At 63.1% G+C, this 20,763-nt stretch overlaps 2 protein-coding genes across 3 annotated transcripts in view; both read right to left on the bottom strand.

The window, feature by feature from the left end:
- The window catches only part of ATP8B3 (ATPase phospholipid transporting 8B3), a 69,215-nt gene extending 62,092 nt beyond the window's left edge, over positions 1-7,123 (bottom strand). Inside the window, exon 1 of one of the 2 annotated variants that reach the window (XM_075903242.2) lies at positions 6,977-7,123. The gene's annotated coding sequence lies outside the window, so the exon portion shown is untranslated. Of the gene's footprint in view, positions 1-560; positions 828-6,976 lie in introns of those variants that run through there. The other variant, XM_075903241.2, reaches the window with a different exon arrangement.
- A 3,262-nt stretch (positions 7,124-10,385) lies between these two features.
- Positions 10,386-20,432, bottom strand: LOC142819047 (retina and anterior neural fold homeobox protein 2-like). Its single transcript, XM_075903239.2, has 4 exons — positions 16,502-20,432; positions 12,418-12,584; positions 11,675-11,850; positions 10,386-11,006 (listed from the first exon to the last, which is right to left on the bottom strand). Exons 2-4 carry the CDS (start codon positions 12,563-12,565, stop codon positions 10,614-10,616), a joined length of 717 nt encoding a protein of 238 aa, XP_075759354.2. The 5' UTR covers positions 12,566-12,584; positions 16,502-20,432; the 3' UTR covers positions 10,386-10,613.
- Between the last annotated feature and the right edge of the window lie 331 nt (positions 20,433-20,763).

Here is a 20,763-nt window from a genome sequence, read left to right on the forward strand (position 1 = left end):
TTTTGCCAGCCGGCCGGTTGTCAGAGACGTGGGGCACGCGAGACAAACCGGACTCCTGCCAGGGCGCGGTGGTCTGGAAAGGCCGCGTGTGCCGACTTCTCCTGGGCAGGGCGGGGGAGGAGCTGTTCAAAGCCTCCCGCCCGGGAACGCGCAGAAGGAAAGTCAAGTTGGGTGCGCCGGTACCGCCACGGGCCCCTCGTCACAGACGGTGCCGCTGGGTGGCCGGACAGAGCAGCCGTACCGCGGCGAAGGGAACGGGGGATGATTAGACAGACAGACAGGAGGGGATGGTGGAGATGACGGAGAGACAGACCAACAGACAATGCTACAAAACATCATTGGGGAAGAGCCGCATGTGGCCTGCCAAGACCCTCTGTGATTTTCCAGGAACAAAAGAAGGTTGAGCCGCTCCGTGCTGGAGTCTTACTGGTCCCCACGGCCGGTGACCCAGCCTCCATCTCGCCGCCCCATTCCCCAAAGGCCTCGTTACGCCGCTGGTGGGCGGCAAATCGCAACCGAGCCACGACCGACTCCCTCGCCATCCCGCCCGCCGCTCTTACCCGGCTCCTGGGGCTCAGTGGGGCCTGCTCCGTATCACAGCCCCGCTGCCTCCCGTGTCCTGGAGCCACCTGGAGCCGCTGGCCCCCAGTGCCTTTAAATGCCACGGCACGCAGGAGGGAGGCCGGGCAGGGCGTGCCGGGCTCCTCCCAGCATGGCTGCTCACGCAGAGGCAGCTCCCACGACCTGCCCGGCTCACCGGGCCCCAGAAGTTCAAACCGAACTGTCTCCGTTCCCTGCCCGGGCGGGAGCAGGAAGAGCGAGAGGTTGCGGTAACACCCCACAGACACAGTAAGAACCGCCCCCCCCTCCGCTCCCTACCCAGACCAGCTCCGCTGGGACATGGGCGTTGTTTTTTCTTTACACAATAGACTTTCCCCGGCTGTATTCAGCCACCTGACGCCAGCAGCCACGGGGGCCAGCCCCTCAGGGCACTGTGCGCAGCCTGACTCAGTGCCACGTCTGTAGAGCGCCACTAGCCAACCCTGCCCCACAGCCAGGCACCCCTCTCCCGCCATAGGCGCCCAGCTGTCCTGATCCAGCCCCTCTGCCTCACCCAGGCTCTTACTATTCACTCAGCAGCAAGCACTGCAGCTGGGCCCAGGCCCCAGGTACTAGGCGCTGTACAAACACAGAAGTTTGCTCCCAAAGAGCTTCCACTCTGAGCGTAGGCAAGAGGCAGCAATTGGCTACGGCAGACAGGCCAGGGAATGGCACCGGGTCATAGCAAGGCAGCTGCGATCCACGTGATAAGCAGTGATCTGTGTTCACTAGGGCCCCTGGCCATTGTCCAGTGCTTGGCAGGCCAGTGGGGAAGGCGGGCGGGTTGGGAGAGGGGTCCCAGGAGTGGCTAGAGGGAGGATAGTGTAGGGGCGGCAAGGAATTTTTATGGCACGCTCCTTCCAGCAGGCACGGCATGGCGTGGGCACTGTGTTCCTAACAGATCTGCTCCAGTGCAAGCAGGAATTCGCCACGGACGGCCTTTGGCCCAGGCTGCCCAGGTTGTCCTACCAGATAATCACCGGGCCCCGCCTGGCCTTAGCATCTGCACAGTCTTGCCAACCCCAAAAGGCCCCACATGACCCAACATATTGTACAAACCCTGATACCTTTGTAGTAAGTGATTGTTGTGCTAATAACAGCAAGAAACACAATTGGGGTATAATGGGCCGGGACTCGCCGCCACAGCGCCTCCTGCTGGTCACTCGGGGAATTAGCACTTTGGTGCTGGAGCATGTCACCTGCTCCCCGTGTCACCTGCTGCCTTTTCCTACCCTGGCTGCCCCCTCCCCCCCGTCGCCCTAGTACTCCCAGGCCTTGCCTGGGGCCCTGCAGCCTGGGAGTGAGGTCAGGCCAGAACTGCCCCTGCTCTGCCCTGCCCTGAGTCAGGAAGCCTCCCCCATTCCCCAAACATCAGTCGGTTCCACTGGGGAAGGCGGAGCCCTGCCTTGCCTCCCACGGCAGCTCCGATTGGCTGGTCTTTCCCTCGGGAGCTGGGCAGCGGGGCTGGCAGCCAATCAGAGGGGTTTTCCCGGGGGCGGACTGAAAGTCAGAGAGGGAGATTGGCTCCAGCAGGGGGCAGAGTCCTGTTGCTGGACAGAGTCCGGGGCATGCAGGAGGGGTGGCAGGAGGAACCATAGCTCCACCCACTAGGAAAGATGGTCCAATGGTTACCCTGGCCTAGGACACAGACTCCCCGCGTCACCTGCCAGGTCTGGCTTCCCGGTCTGCCTGCTGTCCCCGGGAGGGGTAACACCTCCCGCGGGGCAGGGCGGGGAGCAGACGGGCGACGAGCTCCGACGCTGCAGTAACAGGCTGGGAGCAAATGGGAGGCAGCGGGGAGGGGGGGACTTTATCTTTTTAGGACGAAGTCTCTTGGGGAGAGGCCGGCCGGCCAGCTCTTCTCCCAGGAGAAAGGGCCCCTTAGCACCAAGCAGACCAGTCAGGACATACAAACATTAGAACACAGCTCCCTGCCTGCCACCCGCACGGCTCCTATGCACAGGGGTAGCCGGGGGCTCCTCATGCCGCCCCCCACCCCAGCGCCCGCCCCTGCAGCTCCCATTGGCTGGAAGGTCACGGGGAGCTAGGAGGGCAGTGCCTGTGGATGAGGCAGATCACAGAGCCACGGGCTCTACCTGGCATAGGAGCCAGAGGGGGAAACGTGCCCCTGATTCCGGGAGCTGCTTGAAATAAGCACGGCCCAGAGCTTGCAGCCCCGACACCCTCCCTGCACCCCAACCCGCTGCCCCAGTCCTCTTCACACCCCTCGGCTCCAGCCTGGAACCCCCTCCAAAAGCCCTCAGCCCTCATCCCACCCCTTCCCATCCCAACCCAATGCCTCAGCCCAGAGCCACCCCCCCCCCCCCACACACACACACCCGGAAAGGGGGCTCGGCTTTGCGGGAGTAGAAAGCTGACACCCTGGGCCTGCTCTCGCTCCATGACAGCCTGGGACATCAAAGGGCGAGGGTGGAGGGACCAGGCTCCCCTGAGGCCCCAGAGAGCTTCTGTCCAACACAGGACATGCGGGAGGGGACACAGAGGCAGGGTGAGAGGCTACAGCCACACAGGGGCTGTGTCTAGACTGGCCAGTTTTTCCGGAAAATCAGCCGCTTTTCCGGAAAAACTTGCCAACTGTCTACACTGGCCGCTTGAATTTCCGCAAGAGCACTGACTTCCTACTGTCTGAAATCAGGGCTTCTTGCGGAAATACGATGCTGCTCCCGGTCGGGCAAAAGTCCCTTTTGCGCAAAGTTTTTGTGCAAGAGGGCCAGTGTCGACAGCTCAGATTTGTTTTCCGCAAAAAAGCCCCGATGGCGAAAATGGCGATTGGGGCTTTTTTGTGCAAAAGCGCGTCTAGATTGGCAAAAAGTGCTTTTGTGGAAAAGCGTCCGTGCCAATCTAGACGCTCTTTTCCGCAAATGCTTTTAACGGAAAAACTTTTCCGTTAAAAGCATTTCCGGAAAATCCTGCCAGTCTAGACGGAGCCAGGGGGTATTAGCAGAGCTGGGGAGTTAACGTCCCCTTTATTCAGCACTGGTGAGGACACCTCTGGAGTATTGTGTCTGGGTCTGGGCCCCCCACTACAGGAAGGGTGTGGACACAATGGAGAGGGTCCAGCGGGGGGCGACCAAAACGATGAGGGGGCTGGAGCACATGACCTACGAGGAGAGGCTGAGGGATTTGGGTTTGTTCAGTCTGCAGAAGAAGAGTGAGGGGGGATTTGAGAGCAGCCTGCAGCTCCCTGAAGGGGGTTCCAAAGAGGCTGGCGAGAGGCTGTTCTCAGTGGTGACAGATGCAGAACGAGGAGCGATGGGCTCAAGTTACAGAGGGGGAGGTCTAGGCTGGATACTAAGAAAAACTGTTTCCCTAGGTGGGGAGGGGAGCGCTGGGCTGGGTTCCCTAGGGAGGAGGTGGAGTCTCCATCCCTAGAGGTTTTTACGCCCCAGCTTGACAAGGCCCTGGCGGGGCTGACTGAGTTGGGTTGGTCCTGTTTGGGCAGGGGCCGGACTCGACTCCTGAGGTCCCTTCCAGCCCTGGGGTTTTATGATTCCTACTCACAATCTGCAAATCTCATGATTTTTTAAAGCGCCCTCGCAATTTTGGGGCCGGGGGAGTAGATCTGATTCCTGGTTTTTTGGTGCCGGGGGAGGAAGACATAGGCCCAGACTTTTAGCTTTGCCCAGGGGTGCTCCACCCTCCCTCTCCCAGAGGCCCCGCCCCCACTACAGCCCTTCCCCAAGGCTCCGCCCACCTTCCACCTATTCTTGCCCTTGCTCCGCCCCACTCCTCTGAGGCCCCACCCTCTCTCCACCCCCCTTCCTCTAGGCTAGGGTTTCCCAACCTATGGGTCGCGACCCAAATATGGGTCACAATTACATTTCTAAAGGGTCGCCAAGTGTCTCCCTGTCGCTCTGCCCCTCTCCTCCCCCCGGTTTTGAATTGCTTGGGGTCACCAAGTCTTCCTGAACCGTCAGAATGGAAAAGGTTGGGAACTGCTGCTCTAGGCCCTGTTCTGGCTCCCCCTCGTCCTGGCCCTGCCCAGGTCCCCACCTGCCCACCGCTCCCTGCTCTCTGCCCTCCTCCAGCCGCCTCTGGCTGCCTGAACTAAGTCGGTGCCCGAATCGCGAGCCGACCCTTCGCATCCTCGCCCAGGGCCTCCGTGGGCCGCTCTGCAGAGCCGATCTGTGCCGTTCGCCCTGCTCCTGCCGCGTTTGCGTGCGGAGCCCTGGCTGCGGATCAGAAATCTTGTGGGCCGGACAAAGGAACACACACATAGCGGCTCCCCCAGGGGGAATCCCAGCGGGGGGCAGGGTTGGGGGTGCAAGTCTTGGCAGCACGTGCTGCTGCAGAGAACCTGGGATTGGCAGCAGCAGCGGTGGAAGAGAGGGAATGAACGCAGGGCTGGGGCGCTCTGCAGCAGGAGGAGGCGCGGCTGGAGCACGCTCCCCATTGGTCAGTGACTGCCCCAGCCACATGCACCCTGAGTGCCCTTTAGGGTGGGTGGGGGGCTGAAGCCCCCCCCATTGCTACTGACCCCGTTTGTGGTTTGCTGTTCCCCGTCCGTCACTGCCGGAGAGCATCCAGCTCCCACCTGGCTGGTGCAGGGAGGGGGCAGAGGAGTGAGTGACCTCCCCACCCAGTGCTCTGCTCTGAGCCCCAGCACACCCCAGCCTGGTTCTTGTACCCCCACACCCAACCAGGCTTCCCTGTAAGCTGAGCGCTTAGGGGGGTGCCCAGGAGACATTCAGATGCCGCCCAGCAGATTAGCAGAGCACCCACAGCCTGTGTTTCTGGTCGTGGTGCACATCTGCACCTGCGTTGGTGCATATAACAAACTTTATTCTGCACATGGGTTAAAATTGCGAGAACATTGCACCCGACCATCTTCCCTTACCCTCCCTATTTCCCCAGCACTGATTCCTGCCCCCCTCCGCACCCCTGCCCTGAGCCCTGAGCGCCCCAACCCCGACTCCTTCATCCCCCACACATACTCAGGCCCCTGACTCCTGCCCCCTCAGGCCCCTGCCTTCCACCCCACCTTTATATTTCTTGCATTTCTTATTGCACCAGCCCGCTACTTCTCCCCCTCCCCCGTATACAGGCAATACAACAGTACCTGCAACAAAAGGGAAGTTTCTTCCACCCTTGGCCACAGCAGGACACGTGTCTATCAGCCTCAGATGTGAATCATCCCCACAGAGCCACGTGGTCTGCACTGAGGGGTGCCCCACAGGGGCAGCCTGGGAGCCATTGCCCCCCCCCCCCCCCCCACACACACACACTTTTCCCTGACCGTAACAGGGAGCCACAGCGCAGGAGGGGCAAGATGATGGAGCGGAGTGAGCAGGGGGAAGAGGAGGTGCAGGAGAAAGGGCAGCACGGGGGTAGGGGCATCATGGGGAGACGGCCACAGTTCGGGCTCCCACGCCCCCCTGTTTTAAAGAGCTTCCCCCCACTCCCATCAGTGCTTCAAAACTGGACTGACCTAGCTACGGCGCTCAGGGCTGGGACAGATTTCGCATCCGGAGCCCTGGAGCTGGGTCAACCGAACCCCTCGGGGAGAGAGAAAAGCTGCTGCCGATGTAGCCATTGGGGCCAGGGGGCTGGAAACCCCCTTCTGTCGGTGCAGGAGGTATCTCCACCACAGCCGGGCCACGCAGCCCAGCCGGGGCAACGAGCAGGAGCTAAACGGCAAGGGAGGGTCGAAACTTGCGAGATCTCTTGTCACTCGGCCAGCGATGTCGGACGAGCCCCAGGGATTTGGGTGTGGGGGCCACCTCAGCGCTCCCCCCCCCCCAGTGGCCACACGATTGTTGTCACTGCGACAGTCTCCCGGGGGAGGGTAGTTTTGCTGACTGTGCGGGTGGATTAGGAGCTGGGCTACGAGGTGCTGCCGGGGCAGCTGTGCCGCTGATTAGAACTCCCTACGCCGGCTCTGGAGCGAGGATTTCAGCCTGGGGCTGCCCCCAAAGGTGCGTGCACATGGGGGGTGCGTGGTACAGGCCCGGCCTGGCCAGCTGGAGTCACTCACGCGGCAGCCGAGGGACCAGCCCTTGTCAGCCTGCAGCCCGGTGACTGACCCACGTCCAAATCCCTGGGGCTCGTCAGACAGAGGGGACCGGACCCGAAGGGGGAGCCTGACCCGGCCTGTGCCACTCGTGAGCCGTTCCCGTCGCCCCCAGCCCTGCTCTGCCGCTGCCAACTCCAGCTTTGCAGGTTTGGGCCGGGGCTCGAGCCAAACCGATTCTTCTTTCTCCTCCGGCCCGTCCAGGGTCTGAGCCCCCCAGGCGCCTGCCTGGCCACACGTCTGGAGCTGGAAACCACCCCCAGGCCCAGCTCCGCTTCCTCCTGCCTCTCCCTCCTGGGCTTGGGGCTGTCACTGCCCCCCCTCCAAGGCTCTGCCTCTACTTACCGCCCTCACCACATCCCACGCCTGCGAGCGGATGGCGGGTCCTTCGATCCTGTTCGCGCTCCGGCTCTGGAGTCCTGCTTGGCCTAATGTGGAGAAGCCCTTCCACCCATCTCCTGAGCCATCCCACTCTCCTCCCCGGGACCGGGTTAGTCAGACAGCACCTTCCAGGCTTCCGACACCCATAAGCGCATCACTAGGAACCTGCCTGGCAAGTTCCCTGCCAGCTGGGCGAAATCCCTGCCAGGACACCCGGCCCCGGCACCCAGCCAGCTGCTCCGTCTTCCGGCCGCATCCCTGTGCCATTGCTCATGCCACGTTCCAGCTGCCTCCTCCCTCCTGGTTCCCTCGCTCCCCTGGCCCAAGGCGGGTTCCTCAGGCGGACGTGACCCCTCTGGGGCAGTTGACCCCCCAAATCCCAGCAACCTCCAGGCTGGAGCGGCTGGCCCCCGGCAGCAAAACTGGCCCTGGGAGATTCCAGCCCAGCTGATTCACCCCAGCGGGTGAGGATTAGTTGGCACGTGGGTGGAGTGCGGAGGAGCCTGCCAGAGGGAGTCAGGCTGTGACTGAGCATTGGCAGCGCCTGGGCCCTTTCGTCAGCGCTCGGGAGCACCAGGGTTCCCTGCTCCTGCTTCCCCCGGGGGCAGGGCGGCCCAGGCAGGAAGCTCCCAGGATGAACCCAACTGCAGAGTCAAGCAGAGAACCAGGCGTCCTGCCACCCGGCGCCCTCCAGCCACCACGGCACGCCAGGCTCTGCCTGTCACACCCCAGCACTCGCTGCATCGCCCTCGGAGGGGGCCAGAGAAACTGGGCGAGGCGCCGAGACGCTGCTGGAGAAGCAACGCAGCCGGCTGGTTCTCTGCCTGTGCCCACCGCCCCCGCGTGCCGGGTGGGTGCCACGGGGCGTTGCTGCCAGGGGCCAGACGGGCGAGGGCGCTTGGCCACGGGGCTGAGACGCTGCCCCAGAGGTGGGATGCACCTGCCCAGACGGGCTCCTTCATGCCGAGGCCACCATCACCCCCTGCTGGCACATCACGAACTAGCCAGCCCGGCCGACGCTCTCCCTGCAGGGCCCCCGCACCGTGACCAGCCCCCGCCTGGAGAAATCCCACCTGGGCTTTTACAACACACGGGCAGCCTCGTCTAGGGCTGGAGCAAGCCACTGTCAGGGCGCCCGGGCTCTAGTCCCAGCGGGAGAGGCAGCGTGGGCTAGTGGTTAAAGCAGGGACACCACCTGGCTGCCTCCCATCAGGTCCGAGAGCCCCCGGGGAGGTCTTGAGCGGGTCTTGGCTCTGCTCAGCACGCAGCCCAGTCCGTGGTGCCCGAGAACTCTGGGGACAGGACCGCATGGCCTCTGACGAGTGCCTTTCTGCCCGCGCCCGTGGCACAATGGTACTGAGGGGCCCGAGAGAGGTGTAATCGCAGCCGGGGGCCAGGCCTGACTGTGTGTGCAGGGGCGTGCGTTGCACGGGCGGCCCTGGTGCAAACAGTGCTTTGGGGCTGCCGAGACAGTCCGCACTGCTCGGACCCAATCTGCCCAGTCCTAGCTCCCGGAGACCCGCCCTGGGGCCAGAGGGGGCTTTCGAATCAGACAGAACAGCCCAGTTAACACCCGGGGTCACATTTTCCACACGTGGGCTGAACTCCGGACCCTCCTGAGCTGTTTGCCTTTGAAATCTGGGGGCCAGCACCTCCCCCGCTGCTGGCGGCAGGCCCAGAACATGCACACACCCACGTGCAAACAGGCATTTGCACATGCAAGCCATGGTGACAGCGGCTTGCTCAAGGGATGAAGCTGGCCTGCTCCAGTGTGCTGGCTGAAGGCAGCATTGCCTAGTGGATGCTGCATGAGGGGCTCTGACGCAGGAGGCCTGGCTCCTTTTCCTGGTCCTGCTGCTTGGCAGGGTGATGAGAGGCCCGTCCCTTCCTCACTCCGGGCCTTAGTTTCCCCTCCCACCCTTTGTCAGTCTTGTCACATTAGCCACGGTGATTACCCTGCACCCCCAATGCCCTCTCCCCCCACACACCAAGCCATGAGTGGAACAGGCCCCGCCGTGTCCCCCGCTCTCCGGAAAACCCTCCCCATGTCCCTCCGCCACCTGTAGCCACCCAACCTGGCATGGCTGGTTCATTGGGGGGGAGGTCACGTCCCTGCAGCATCCCCCGTGGAGCCCAGTCTGGTGGGTGGGGACCCGCCAGGGGAGGGAAGGCTGGCGGCTCACCCCCCTCCCAGCACATCAGCTGCTCTGGAGCGACTGCCCGATGCCCCACCCGGAGGCTGATGAGCGACCGTGCTCCGGGACCTGGGCAGCGCCTGGCATCCAGCCTCAGACGGAGGAGCCAGCGGGGCCCAACACCCGTCCCAGGGGGAACCAGCTGCCCCCAGACCCAGCAGCACACCCTGCCCAGCGTTGGGGACCCCCTGCTGGGGTCCAGCCCGCAGCCTCTGCTCAGACAGCCCTGGGCAGGGGGCCCCAGCGGAGAGTAGCTTTCACCCCCTTCAGCCCCCCATCCTAGGGGCTGCACAGATCATGAGAAATGGGGGGATCCCTGGCTGGGGGCCCCTCTCACCTCCCCCTGGGCCTGGTGATGCTGGTTCCACCCGCACCTCCGGCCTCTGCTCCGAGATGGAGCCATGGCCTCGGCACCCCTCCCCAGCCTTCCCAGGGGCATGCAGGCCCCCATCCGCCAACTCCAGCTGGCCTAAGCTGCCCCCCCTTTCGCCCGCTCCTGCCGGCCCAGCGCTCCCAGGAGCCTCCAGGAACGATTCCTCCGGGACCGTCTCTCTGGGCAACCGGTTGATGTAACGAGGCTGTAACCGTTGTCCGGGCTCCACTCCCGGGACTGCAGGCTGGGCCTTGCCTGGTTTCCCTCCATGCTACCCCCGCTGGGTCACCTGCCGAGCCCTCCACCTGCGTATGCCCACCCCCTGGTGGAGAGAACCGGGCCTGCTGCCCCGTGTGTCAGAGGCACCGGCCAGCCGGGGACTGGAGCCGCCAGCCCACGGCAGCTGCGTGGCAGGGAGCGAAGGAGAACTAGGATCGTCCCCCCAGGGGGAGGGGGAACTTCCCTCCTCCCTCCACCCCCCAAACAGGTTCCCCTCCCTGCAACTCTCTGGCCAGATCCTGCCCCCCCACTCTGGGATCTTCAGGGTCTCTGGCCTCCCCCATCTCTTTGCTCAGGCGCTGCCCCCCTGCCTCCCAGCCAACAGCAGTGCAGGGTGCCTGGCTGCCCACAAATGCTCCAGCGGCAGGGCCAGAGCGGCCTGTGCCTGTTCCCCTGGGGCCAGAGCAACCCCAGTGCCCAGGACCCACCCTCCCGAGCCGTGGGGCGCCCGTGCGGCCTGGCGCCCGGCTGCCGGAAACCGACGAGCGCGGGGACGGGAAGGACCATGGGAGGCAGGCGGGTGGGGCTGGCAAACCCATTTTATTGTGGCGCACGGAGCGTCTCTGCTAACCGCCCGCCCCCGCCCTCTGCCAGCCTGGAGGGCTCTGAGCCCAGCTGCCCCACAGCTGACGGGCTCCAGCCCCGGCGGTGTTCACACAAGTGCCACAACGCTGCTGGGGCTCAGCCCTGTCGACGGGGGGCTCCCAGGTTTCAGGCAGGTCGGGCGGGCCCGGGATCGGGGGCAGGGTGGGAGCTAGGTGAGTCTGAGCGTCCCTCCTGCGCGGGGACCCTGCCCAGCCGGCCAGTAGGGCGGGAAAGGGAGCGCGAGCGCTGGCAGGTGGCTCCGTCTCAGGTCGCTCCTCTGCCCGGCGAGGCCCCCACCGTTGAGTGCCGCCCCCAAGCACGTCCCACCCGGGGGCGAGATCCCGGGTGCTGGGGAAGGCAGCACCCCGCCGCCCAGGGCCTTCTTCGCCGCGGCCCAGCGATGCTCTGCCCCCGCTGTGCCGGCCACGGGCCGCAGCCGGGGCCCCAGCAGGGAGGTTGCTGCTGCGGCGCCTTCTGGCCCCCCAGGGCTCGCGGCCTCCCCCTGGTCCGGCTGCTGGCGCTGGCCTTTGCGGAACTTGGCTCGGCGGTTTTTGAACCACACCTGGCAGGGGAGGAGCCAAAGGGGTGACAGTGACTCAGCCTGGCCAGCACCAGGCATGTGCCCCCCCCCACACGCTTGCTGGGGCTCTCTGCCCCCTCGAGGGTGGCACCGACCCACCCAGAGGCAAGACGGACACATGGGTCCCTGCCCAACACAATCTATAGGGGAAATGCAGGCCAGCCCCATGGGGCGGGGGAGGCAGAGGGAATGCTGGGATTGCCCCCACTGCCTGGCTCTCCCCCCACCCAGGGCTCAAGCATGCACCTTGCTGACCTCTGCCTCTGGTACCACTGGGTGCAGCAGCACCCGGGGGTGCAGGAAGCATGTGGGCCAGGGTGCAGCTCAGGGCCTCCTGTGAGCTGAGCGCTTGGGCAGAGTCAAAGGCTGCACAGCTGATTAGCAGAGAGCCCACAGCTGCCAACAGGTGTTTCTACTGGTGGTGCACATCCACACATGCCTCAGTGCACATCACAAAATGTATTCCGCACATGGGTGGGATCCCTGGCGCTGAGCAGAGAGCTCTCACCTCGCCTGGGCACAAAAGGGTAAATTCCAGCAGGAGCCAGACCCCCTCCCACCCAGCTGGCCTGGAAGCCACTGGCAAGTCCCTCCCCCACCCACAGCCCAGCGGTAGCCTGGGGCAGGGAGCGGGGCGCTCACTGGGTTACCTGGACCCGGGCCTCGGGCAGGTTGACGAGCGCAGCCAGCCGCTCCCTGGTCACCGCGTCGGGATAGTGGGTTCTCTCGAAGGCTCTCTCAAGCGCTTCCAGCTGGTGGCCGGTGAACGCCGTGCGGCTCCGGCGCTGCTTCTGGGGGAGCCCGTAGCGCACTTCCAGCAGGAGCTCTGGGGAGCCAGGAACGGGGATGAAAGAACGGAAATCGGCTGGGGGTGGGGGCTGCCTTGCCACAGACACATAGTCCCAGGGCATCTAAAGCACGGCAGCATGCCGGGTACCACGCCCCCGTCACGGCTAGGCAGCCACCTCTGGGGTGGGGCAGGGCAGCTGTCTCACAGCCCACAGCAACGCCGCATGGGCCCGGGCCGCTGGGCTGGCTCAGACCCTGGGGCCAGCAGCACGTCTTCGCCCAGTGGTCTAGCGGCCAGCCCGGCCCCCCCAGAGCAAAGCCTGTGGCGCTTTGGTGGCTGCCTACCAATGCCCAGTGAGAGACCTGCCCTCTGGCTCCGGGGGAGCTCCCTGTCCAGTGCACAGCTGTGACCCCCTCCAGGATAGCCCCTATGTGATGGCATCATGGCCTCGGGGCCTGGCCCAGCGTCCTTGGGGCACAGCCTCACCGGCCCCCATCCCGGTGGGGAGTGAGGCACTCATGGCCTTTGCACAGCCCCGAGCCAGGCCCTGGCCCCCAAGCCAACCCCCACCCCCACCCCCCGGCTCCTCGCCCCACGACCTACCTGCCAGTCCATCCCCCGCGCTCACGGCAGGCAGGGCCAGCGCAGGCGGCAGCTGGAAGGGCCTAGCCAGCTGCTGGTGCAGGCTGTAGAGCAGGGAGAGGGGGGTCATGGAGCCGGGGGGGGGAGCGCCCCCACTGAGGCAGTACATGGAGGGGCCCCGCAGAATCCTGGGAAACAAAAAGCAGCTTTAGAAACAGTCACGGTAGAGAGGGCAGTTCGACTGCTCCTAGGGAGGTGGGGAGCAGCTGGGGTTTCACCTGGGCATGGGGGGGGGAGCAGCTGGGGTTACGCCCTGGGGTTGGGGGGAGGAACTGGGGTCACGGCCTGGGCAGGGGGGGAGCAGCTGGGGTTACGGCCTGGGGTTGGGGGGGAGGAACTGGGGTCACGGCCTGGGCAGGGGGGGAGCAGCTGGGGTTACGGCCTGGGCAGGGGGGGAGCAGCTGGGGTTACGGCCTGGGGCGGAGGGGGAGGAACTGGGGTTACTGCTGTGGGGGGACCTGGGGTTACAGCCCGGGGGCGGCTGTGTCCCACAGGGAGAGGGAGCGAGCAAGCTAGTGATTTCCTAACACAAAGATTTGGGCAGCACAGTTGTTTGGTCTTTGTATTCTGGTTGTGAGGAGAGGCCTCGCCCTCAGGGAGCTGGCACAACCGGCAGGAGGGGAAACTGAGGCAGAGTGAGGCGATGACTTACCCCAGGTCACCCAGCAGGTGACAGGTCATGCATCCCCACATTTTTTCTCCCCCTCCCCCTCGCACTCGGTGTCTGTACCCACCATCCCCACAGACACCCCCTCACATGGCCACACACACGGGCCCCTCACCATGCCCCTGCGCCTGCCGAGCCCGCGGCTAGGGTTGCCAGGTGGCCGGTATTCTACAGGACAGTCTGGTATTTGCGCTCTTTGTCTGGTAAAAAAAATCAGAGAATACCGGACACGTGCCATGTGCCATGTGCGATGTGTGTGCAATGTGCGATGTGCGATGTGCGACGTGCGACGTGCCATGTGCGATGTGCCATGTGCGACGTGCGACGTGCAATGTGCGATGTGCAGTGTGCGATGTGTGTGCAATGTGCGACGTGCGACGTGCGATGTGCGATGTGCAAAGTGCGACGTGCGACGTGCGGTGTGCGGTGTGCGGTGTGCAATGTGCGATGTGCAATGTGCGATGTGCAGTGTGCGATGTGCGGTGTGCGGTGTGCAATGTGCGATGTGCAATGTGCGATGTGCAGTGTGCGATGTGCGGTGTGCGGTGTGCAATGTGCGACGTGCAATGTGCGATGTGCAATGTGCGATGTGCAGTGTGCGATGTGCGGTGTGCGGTGTGCAATGTGCGATGTGCGATGTGCGATGTGCAGTGTGCGATGTGCGGTGTGCGATGTGCGATGTGCGATGTGCAGTGTGCGATGTGCGGTGTGCGGTGTGCAATGTGCGATGTGCAATGTGCGATGTGCGGTGTGCGGTGTGCAATGTGCGATGTGCAGTGTGCGATGTGTGATGTCCGGTGTTCTCTGATTTTTCCGGCTGCGCACCGGACGGAAGCCTGGCGGGGGCGGGGCGCGGGGGCGGCGGGGGCGGGGGGAGCAGCTGGGAGTCCGCCCCCACCAGGCTTCTGCGCAATCACAGGCTCCCAGCGGTGATGTGGCCCCGCCTCCCGGCCTGGCCATGCCTGGGAGTCCCAGCGGGGGGGGGGGGTTGCGATCGCCGTTCTTATTATCCCGCATTCCTTTTTTTTTTTTTTTTTTTTTTTTGTGCTCCGCCAAAACATACCGCCTCCCCCATGCAGGCCCCACCCCTCCCCACTCCACCCTTCCCCAAGCTCCGCCCCTGCCCCCCCAGCAACATGGTCTGGGGGTTGCCAGATGGTTGAAACAAAAATACCAAACGCTCCCTCCCCCCCTCAAAAAAAAAACACGGGGAAAAAATTCTGTTGAAGGGAAAAAAGGGGGGGGGGGGGAAAACAAAGTTGTTGAGCAAAAACAAAAAGGACTCCAAGGACTTATTAAGCCTTGGGGAGCCAGGTCAGCATGGGGGCTGGGTTCGGGCGGGGCCGGGCGCTGAGTGTTTGGAGGGTTGCCAGGTGCCCGGCATTTTCGCCTCCTGGCCGGGGAAAAATTCAGAAAATCCTGGAAATCTGAGGTGTCCGGTCTTCTCTGAATTTTTTTACCAGACAGGAGGCAAAAATACCAGACTGTCGGGGTGAATACCGGACACCTGGCAACCCTAGTTACGGGGGCTGGGGGGTGGCGAGAGCTGGAGCAGCCAGGCAGCCTGCTCCAACCCACTGTGTCCCCTCCCCCACTGCTGTGCCCCACTTCTCTGCGGTGGTGGGAAGCGGGGTGCAGCGGGCCGGGGGAGGGGGCATGGTGGGGTGAAGCAGGCTGCTGGGCTGCTCCAGCTCTCGCCACCCACATGGTGAGGGGGGGGCCCTGCTACTGTCTCACCGGGGCCCCATAATCCCCCAGTCCCTCCCGTCCATAGGACAGTTGGGGTAGCCATTGTGGGGCCCCCAAAAGCGCAGGGCCTGGGGCAGCCACCCCGATTCACCCTACAGTAGCACGTCTGTGAGCCCCAGGTGTATTGGGTTGTGGAGATCGATCTTGTTGTTATAGTAACTGACTTAGGTCACTAGGGCTCAGCCCAGCCACACCGGTTGGTTCTAGTTAGTTCTGGGTTATGAAATAAAATGGACACTTGCAACTGCTCCAGCTCTCTGTGTTCCCACTGATTTCTTCCTCAGCTGTGGAACTCCACCCGGTGTAAGACCTCCCGCCGGGCCGGAGCCTGGGCTCCGAGGCCTGTTTTTAGGTCCCTCACAGGAGCCCAAATCGGGTGACCTGGGCTCGGAGCCGCGGCGCCGCAGGGGGCCACTGCAGGGTTGACGGACCCAGGGCGGCTGAGCTCCGCGATCAGCGCTGGAGAGATGCATTTTCAGCACCACAAAACGGGTGGCAGCTTTGAGGCCAGGCAGCGGCAGCCCGAGTCCCCACCCTCCCGTGGGCCAAATTCCCCCCTGCGTGAATTAGGGAGGGTGGAAAATCTGTCCCAGGGAGGAATCATTTTCCATCCGAAAAAGCAGGGATGTCAAAGTCTAAACGGAGGGGGGAACGTCTCGGATTGGACGGTTTTGCCGGGGAACATGGAAACGAATCGTTTCAGCCCCGTTCTGGCGATCGGAGGTCTGGGCGACTTGCACTTAGACGTGTCTGTTAGATGAAAACATGGACGTGGCCTGACACTAGCAGTGCAGAGGCCGCTTTCCCTGTCATTTCCATACGACGCACGACGTGGCGGCGTTTCCACGTTATCGAGAGGAAACGGCCCCTTGGGTCCAAATCCACATTTTTATTTTTATTTTTTGGAATTTCCCTTCTGCTGAACGTTTTGATTTTTCTTCCCGATTCAGAATTTTCCCGCCGGCTTCCTGCTACCGTTGAACGGCCGCGTGGAGAAAACGCTGCCCTTCCCTTTGCCCCTCCGGGCCCTGAGGCCAGTCTGGTTGTGCAGGCCAGCGCCGTGCGAGGGCCAAGCGCCACCTGTTCTGCTCTGGCAGCTTTCACGCCCGCCTTGTGACTGCACACGGCGGCCAGCGGCAGGCACGCCTCTCTGAGCCCCAGTGGGTCAGGACAAAAGGGGACCAGCCGAGCTGTGGGGGGAGGGCTGGAATAGCAGGGGATGCGGGTCAGAGGGAGGGTACGAGCAGACGGGTGGGGACCAGGGCTGGCATGGCTGGGGTCGGTGGACAGGGTCAAAGGGCGGAGTGGGGGAAGGGAGGCTCGTGCTGGCTTTCCCCACCCCATGCTTGTATCTCGCCAGTGCACTCCAACCCCCCCTCCGGGAGCACCCACCTCCCCCACACTGCTCACTTGCCTTTCGGCACACGGGCTGCTTTGTTTTCCACCCTCCCCCCCGCAGAGGGGAGCCAGGCCCGTGAGACGCGCACCGCCCCCGGGCATGGGGTTGGCAGCTCTCATTCTGGTCGCATCTCCCTGGGGCTGCCTGCTTCCCGGGGGCTCTGCTGACGGCAGCACCCCAGGGACCCCCCGAAATCCCAGCTAAATCCGGCCCCCCGCAGGCGCGCTCACCTCTCCCGACCTGCCCGGGAAGGACGTCGGCCTCCTCTTCTCCCCACGCCAGAGGCCCCAGGGCTGTGGGAACCTCAGCCAGACTTCTCCCCACTTCTCTGCCCTGCGCTATTTAAAAGCGAGCAGCCTGTGCCCCCCTCTGCCCGGGCAGCCGCAGCCAATGGGGCTTGGGGAAGTCTCAGGCCAGATGAGGGATTTGGTTTTCTTCTCCAAAGGGAATTGCACTGGTGTCTAAGCTGGGCTCAGCTCACAGGGGTCCCATTATTCCCCATTCAGGCTGTGGATTAGACGCGGGCAGGGGTGGAAGAATGCAGGGGGTTGGGCTGCTGCCCCCTCCCCACCGCACCATGCTCTCCCTCCTCCCCCAGCCTCTTCCTGGTTCGGCCGTTCAACAGACAGCAGGTGGCGTTGCCTAGTGAATGGGGCAGCCAAGGACTCCTGGGCTCTCATCCACTGGCCCCCAGGGTGACCTCGAGCAAATCACTTCCCCTCCCGATCCCACACACCCCCGTGCCTCAGTTTACCCAGCTGTGGCAAGGGTGTGGGGCAGGGAGCTCATGCCGCACAGTGCAGAGGGCTGACAGCCTTCCCGGATGTGCTGGGGAGAGAGAGACATGAAAAGCTGCCCCCAGCCTACATGAGTGACCCTACAATAACACACCAATGCACCCCCAATCACCTGGGGGCAGGGGCGGGGGGATGCCAAATACCTTGACAACCCCCCCCCCCCCGGTGCCCTTTGGAGCTGCACACGCGTCTGGCATGGCCACAGCCACTTGGGCCACTCTCGGTTCCTGCTCACCCGCACTCACACAGCTGGCCCACGGTGGCCATCCAGGGAGCTGCTTTCTCCCGCGACCGCTCTGGTCCATTCTGCCAGCCGCTCTTTGGCTGTCAGAGCAAATTAGCTTGGAGCTAAATCATCATTTAGCTGATCCCCTGCTTGACAATCTCCTGGTCTTTAGTGAGAGGTGGGATTAGGGGCCGCAGAGCCTTTGTCCGCCAGACACCCTGGGGGATTAGCAAAGATTTGCTGTTTCAAACGGGGTGGGGGGAGAGCAGGGTTCCCTCCCAATTTCAACCCTTCTTCTGACAACGGCCAGTGCTCAGAGGGCGTGAACAGAACAGGGAACCACCAAGAACTCCATCTCCTGTCGCCCGTTCCCAGCCTCTGACAAACAGGCTATGGGAACCATTCCTTCCCCTCCTGGCTAATAGCCATTGATGGATCTAACCTCCATGAATTTATCTAGCTCTTTTTTAAGCCCGGTTAAAGTCCTGACCTTCACAACATCCTGTGGCAAGGAGTTCCACAGGTTGACAGTGCGCTGCATGAAGAAAATCTTCCTTTTGTTTTAAGCCTGCTACCTATTAATTTAATTTGATGACTCCTAGTTCTTGTGTTATGAGACGGAGTAAATTGCACTTCCTTGTTGATTTTCTCCACACCCGTCCTGATTTTATAGACCTCAACCATATCCCCATTAGACATCTCTGAAAAGTCTCTTATTTAATCTCGCCCCATATGGAAGCCGTCCCATCCGCCTCATTGTTTCTGTTGCCCTTTTCCAATTCCAATGCATCTTCGCCTGAACACAGCACCCAGCACCAGTTGCTGGAGAGGAAGGTGCAATAACTCGGCAGTGATGGGGTAACCCGCCGCCCAGGGAATGTCCCCCACTCCCTGGTACTAAGGGTCATCTTAAAAGAGACCATAGGCGTGTGAGAGCATCCCCTGTGCTGTTCTGTGTGGTACCCTCTGCATCACCGCATGCAAACACCTCCAGGGGCTGGGAAGCAGGGAGGTATTAACCCTGCTTTACTGAGGGAAACTGAGGCACGGGGCAGCTTGAGTGACTTGCCCCTGGCCACAGGAATCTGTGACAGAACCAGGGATAGAAAAATAATGATGATAATCACTCTCAGGCTGCAGCCCGGCGCCTGCAGGGGTCAGGAAGGAATGTCATCCCCCTCCTCCCCCAAGAGGCACATTTAGCAAGCTGTATTCTGGGTCTTCTTTCACCTTCCTCTGCAGCACCACAGATCAGCCACTGCTGCAGATGGGATCCCAGGGGGGTGCCCCATGTGTTGCAGTGGGACACAGAATCCACTTTCTCGTCGCTGGGCGGCCCAGGGCAGGGAAGGAATTTCCTGCAGGTCGGTTTGGCAGGGAGCGTGGAAATGCTCTGGTCTGACTTTGCGGGGAACCGCTGCCCACGAAGGGCCAGAGCGAGAAGTCAGCCAGGGCAGGGTGGGCTCGAAGGAGCTCGGCCGGCGGCGAGGAGGGACAGCAGATGTGCCGGGGGCTGCCAATCGATGGGAGAATGGGCCATGACACTCTGGTGTCGCTCCGTGAAGAGCTTACGCTCGCCGCCGCGCAGGCCAGAGCAGCTTTCTCGGCAGCCCCCCAATTCCTGATCAATACTTTCCCCTCTCCCCCGCCCCGTCTGTCGCTCTCCCTCCCCGGCGCGAGCGGGGCCCCTTCCAGCCCCTCGCACTTCTGAAGGGCCTGGACAAAACGAGCCGAAGGCGTTTTAAAGCCGGGATCGATCATCCCTGCTCACCTCTGACCCCGCGAGCCGGTTGGCTCTATGGAATGAGGTCAGCTGCACAGACGCCCTGTGAAAGCCGCACGGCGGGGCCCTGGCGTCACGCTGAGCCAGCATTCGCCGGGACAGCACCACACAAGGCTGGCGAAGATGAAGAGTCCCCTCCCCCAGCGCCTGCCTCCTGGACTGGCTCCCTCCGAGAGGGCATGAAACAAACCACCAAGCCCAGCTTTCTGGGCCCTGGGAGAAACAAGGTCCCCACCTCTGATGGCGCAACCCTAGAGGTGACTCCCTGGTTCTGTCACAGATTCCTGTGACCAGGGACACGCCACTCAAGCTGCCCCGTGCCTCAGTTTCCCTCAGTAAAGCGGGGTTAATACTTCCCTGCCTCCCAGGACGGGCTACGCAACTCAGCCCCGGGAGGTGTTTGCATGCGGTGATGCCCAGCCAAATGTTTGCAAATATTCTCTGATTTGATCCACTCATGAACCCAATAGGGCCCCCGTTTCGCTGGGGCGGGGGACAGACACCCAGAAAGGACGGACCCGCTCACCTCAATCAGCTGGCCATGGAGGTTACGTCCCTCAATGGCTATTAGGCAGGATGGGTCAGGAATGGTGTCCCAGGCCGGGTGGAGATGGATGCAGGAGAGAGATCGCTTGATCGTTACCTGTTCGGTTCCCTCCCTCTGGGGCCCCTGGCACTGGCCACGGCGGGCAGACAGGACGCTGGGCTGGATGGACCTTTGGTCTGACCCAGCCTGGCCGTTCTTCTGCCAGCCCCGATCTCCCAGCGCTCCGGAGATCCAGGGAAGGCAGGTTTGCGCCCTCCAGTATCAGGAGGGGAGCATCCCAAGATTCGGCCCCAAAGGGACCAGCAGCAACTGCTTGAGCTAACGTGGCATCTAGCGAGGGGCACCCCAGTGTTAGCTGCTAGGGGCAAAGGGCCAGCCTGGGATCAGCCCCCAGTCCAGGCAGCAGAGGGTCCGTGTGTCTCTCTCACACCCTCTGCTGCAGGCGACCCCGGCCGATGGCTAGAGACATGCGTGGGTACAACATTCGCATCCGCGTCCGTAGTAACGAGCGGCGAGCTCGGCACTGACACCCGTGGCCGTGGATTCCCAGGGCTCTACCGAGGGCTGCTCTGGGGCGAGCGACCACGCGAGGAGCAGGACGAGAGGAACCGGGGCTGTTTGCTGGCCAGCGAGTGAGGAGCTGCGGGGACACAGCGGGCGGGCGTTGAGCAGCCCTGACCCCACTGGGCACTTCAAGAGGAGGCGCAGAGTGGGAACCAGAGTTCCCCTGGTCCTTTTCGGTGCACCCGCTGGGCCGAGGCAGCCTGTGCTGCAGCCGAGGAGAGCGCCGGCCGTCTGGCCGCTCCTTGGCTCGGATCGTGTGTGGTACCGATCCCCCCGCTGGGATTGCCAGCACCTCGGAGCCTTTGCCGTGTTCACCCTCACCCCGGCAGAGAGCAGGCCAATGATGGGGGCACGGAGAGGCCAGGAGACTTGACCAAGGCTCCCCAGACATCAGTGGCGGAGCAGGGCTTTGACCTCTCCCCAGCCCCTAGCTTTCCGGGGACACACGCAGCAGCTCGGCCGCCGCTGGAGTCAGCGACACGTGGGCACCTCACACTTTGGAAACTCTTCCCGCTAGACCCGCTCTGCCAGCACGTCCGTTAATTCAGAGCAGCGTTAATTTGGAGTCACCGACG

This window comes from Pelodiscus sinensis, chromosome 32, assembly GCF_052426305.1.
Source record: "Pelodiscus sinensis isolate ZL-2025 chromosome 32, ASM5242630v1, whole genome shotgun sequence".
Classification (NCBI taxonomy): domain Eukaryota; kingdom Metazoa; phylum Chordata; order Testudines; family Trionychidae; genus Pelodiscus; species Pelodiscus sinensis.

Bases quoted from the DNA above. Each gene is read 5' to 3' on its own strand.
- LOC142819047 (XM_075903239.2), bottom strand. From the start codon at position 12,565: ATGTACTGCCTCAGTGGGGGCGCTCCCCCCCCCGGCTCCATGACCCCC. The intron at 11,851-12,417 runs GTAGGTCGTGGG...CTGGCTCCCCAG, and splicing joins CGCGGGGGATGGACTGGCAG to AGCTCCTGCTGGAAGTGCGC. The intron at 11,007-11,674 runs GTAACCCAGTGA...CTCCCCTGCCAG, and splicing joins TGCCCGAGGCCCGGGTCCAG to GTGTGGTTCAAAAACCGCCG.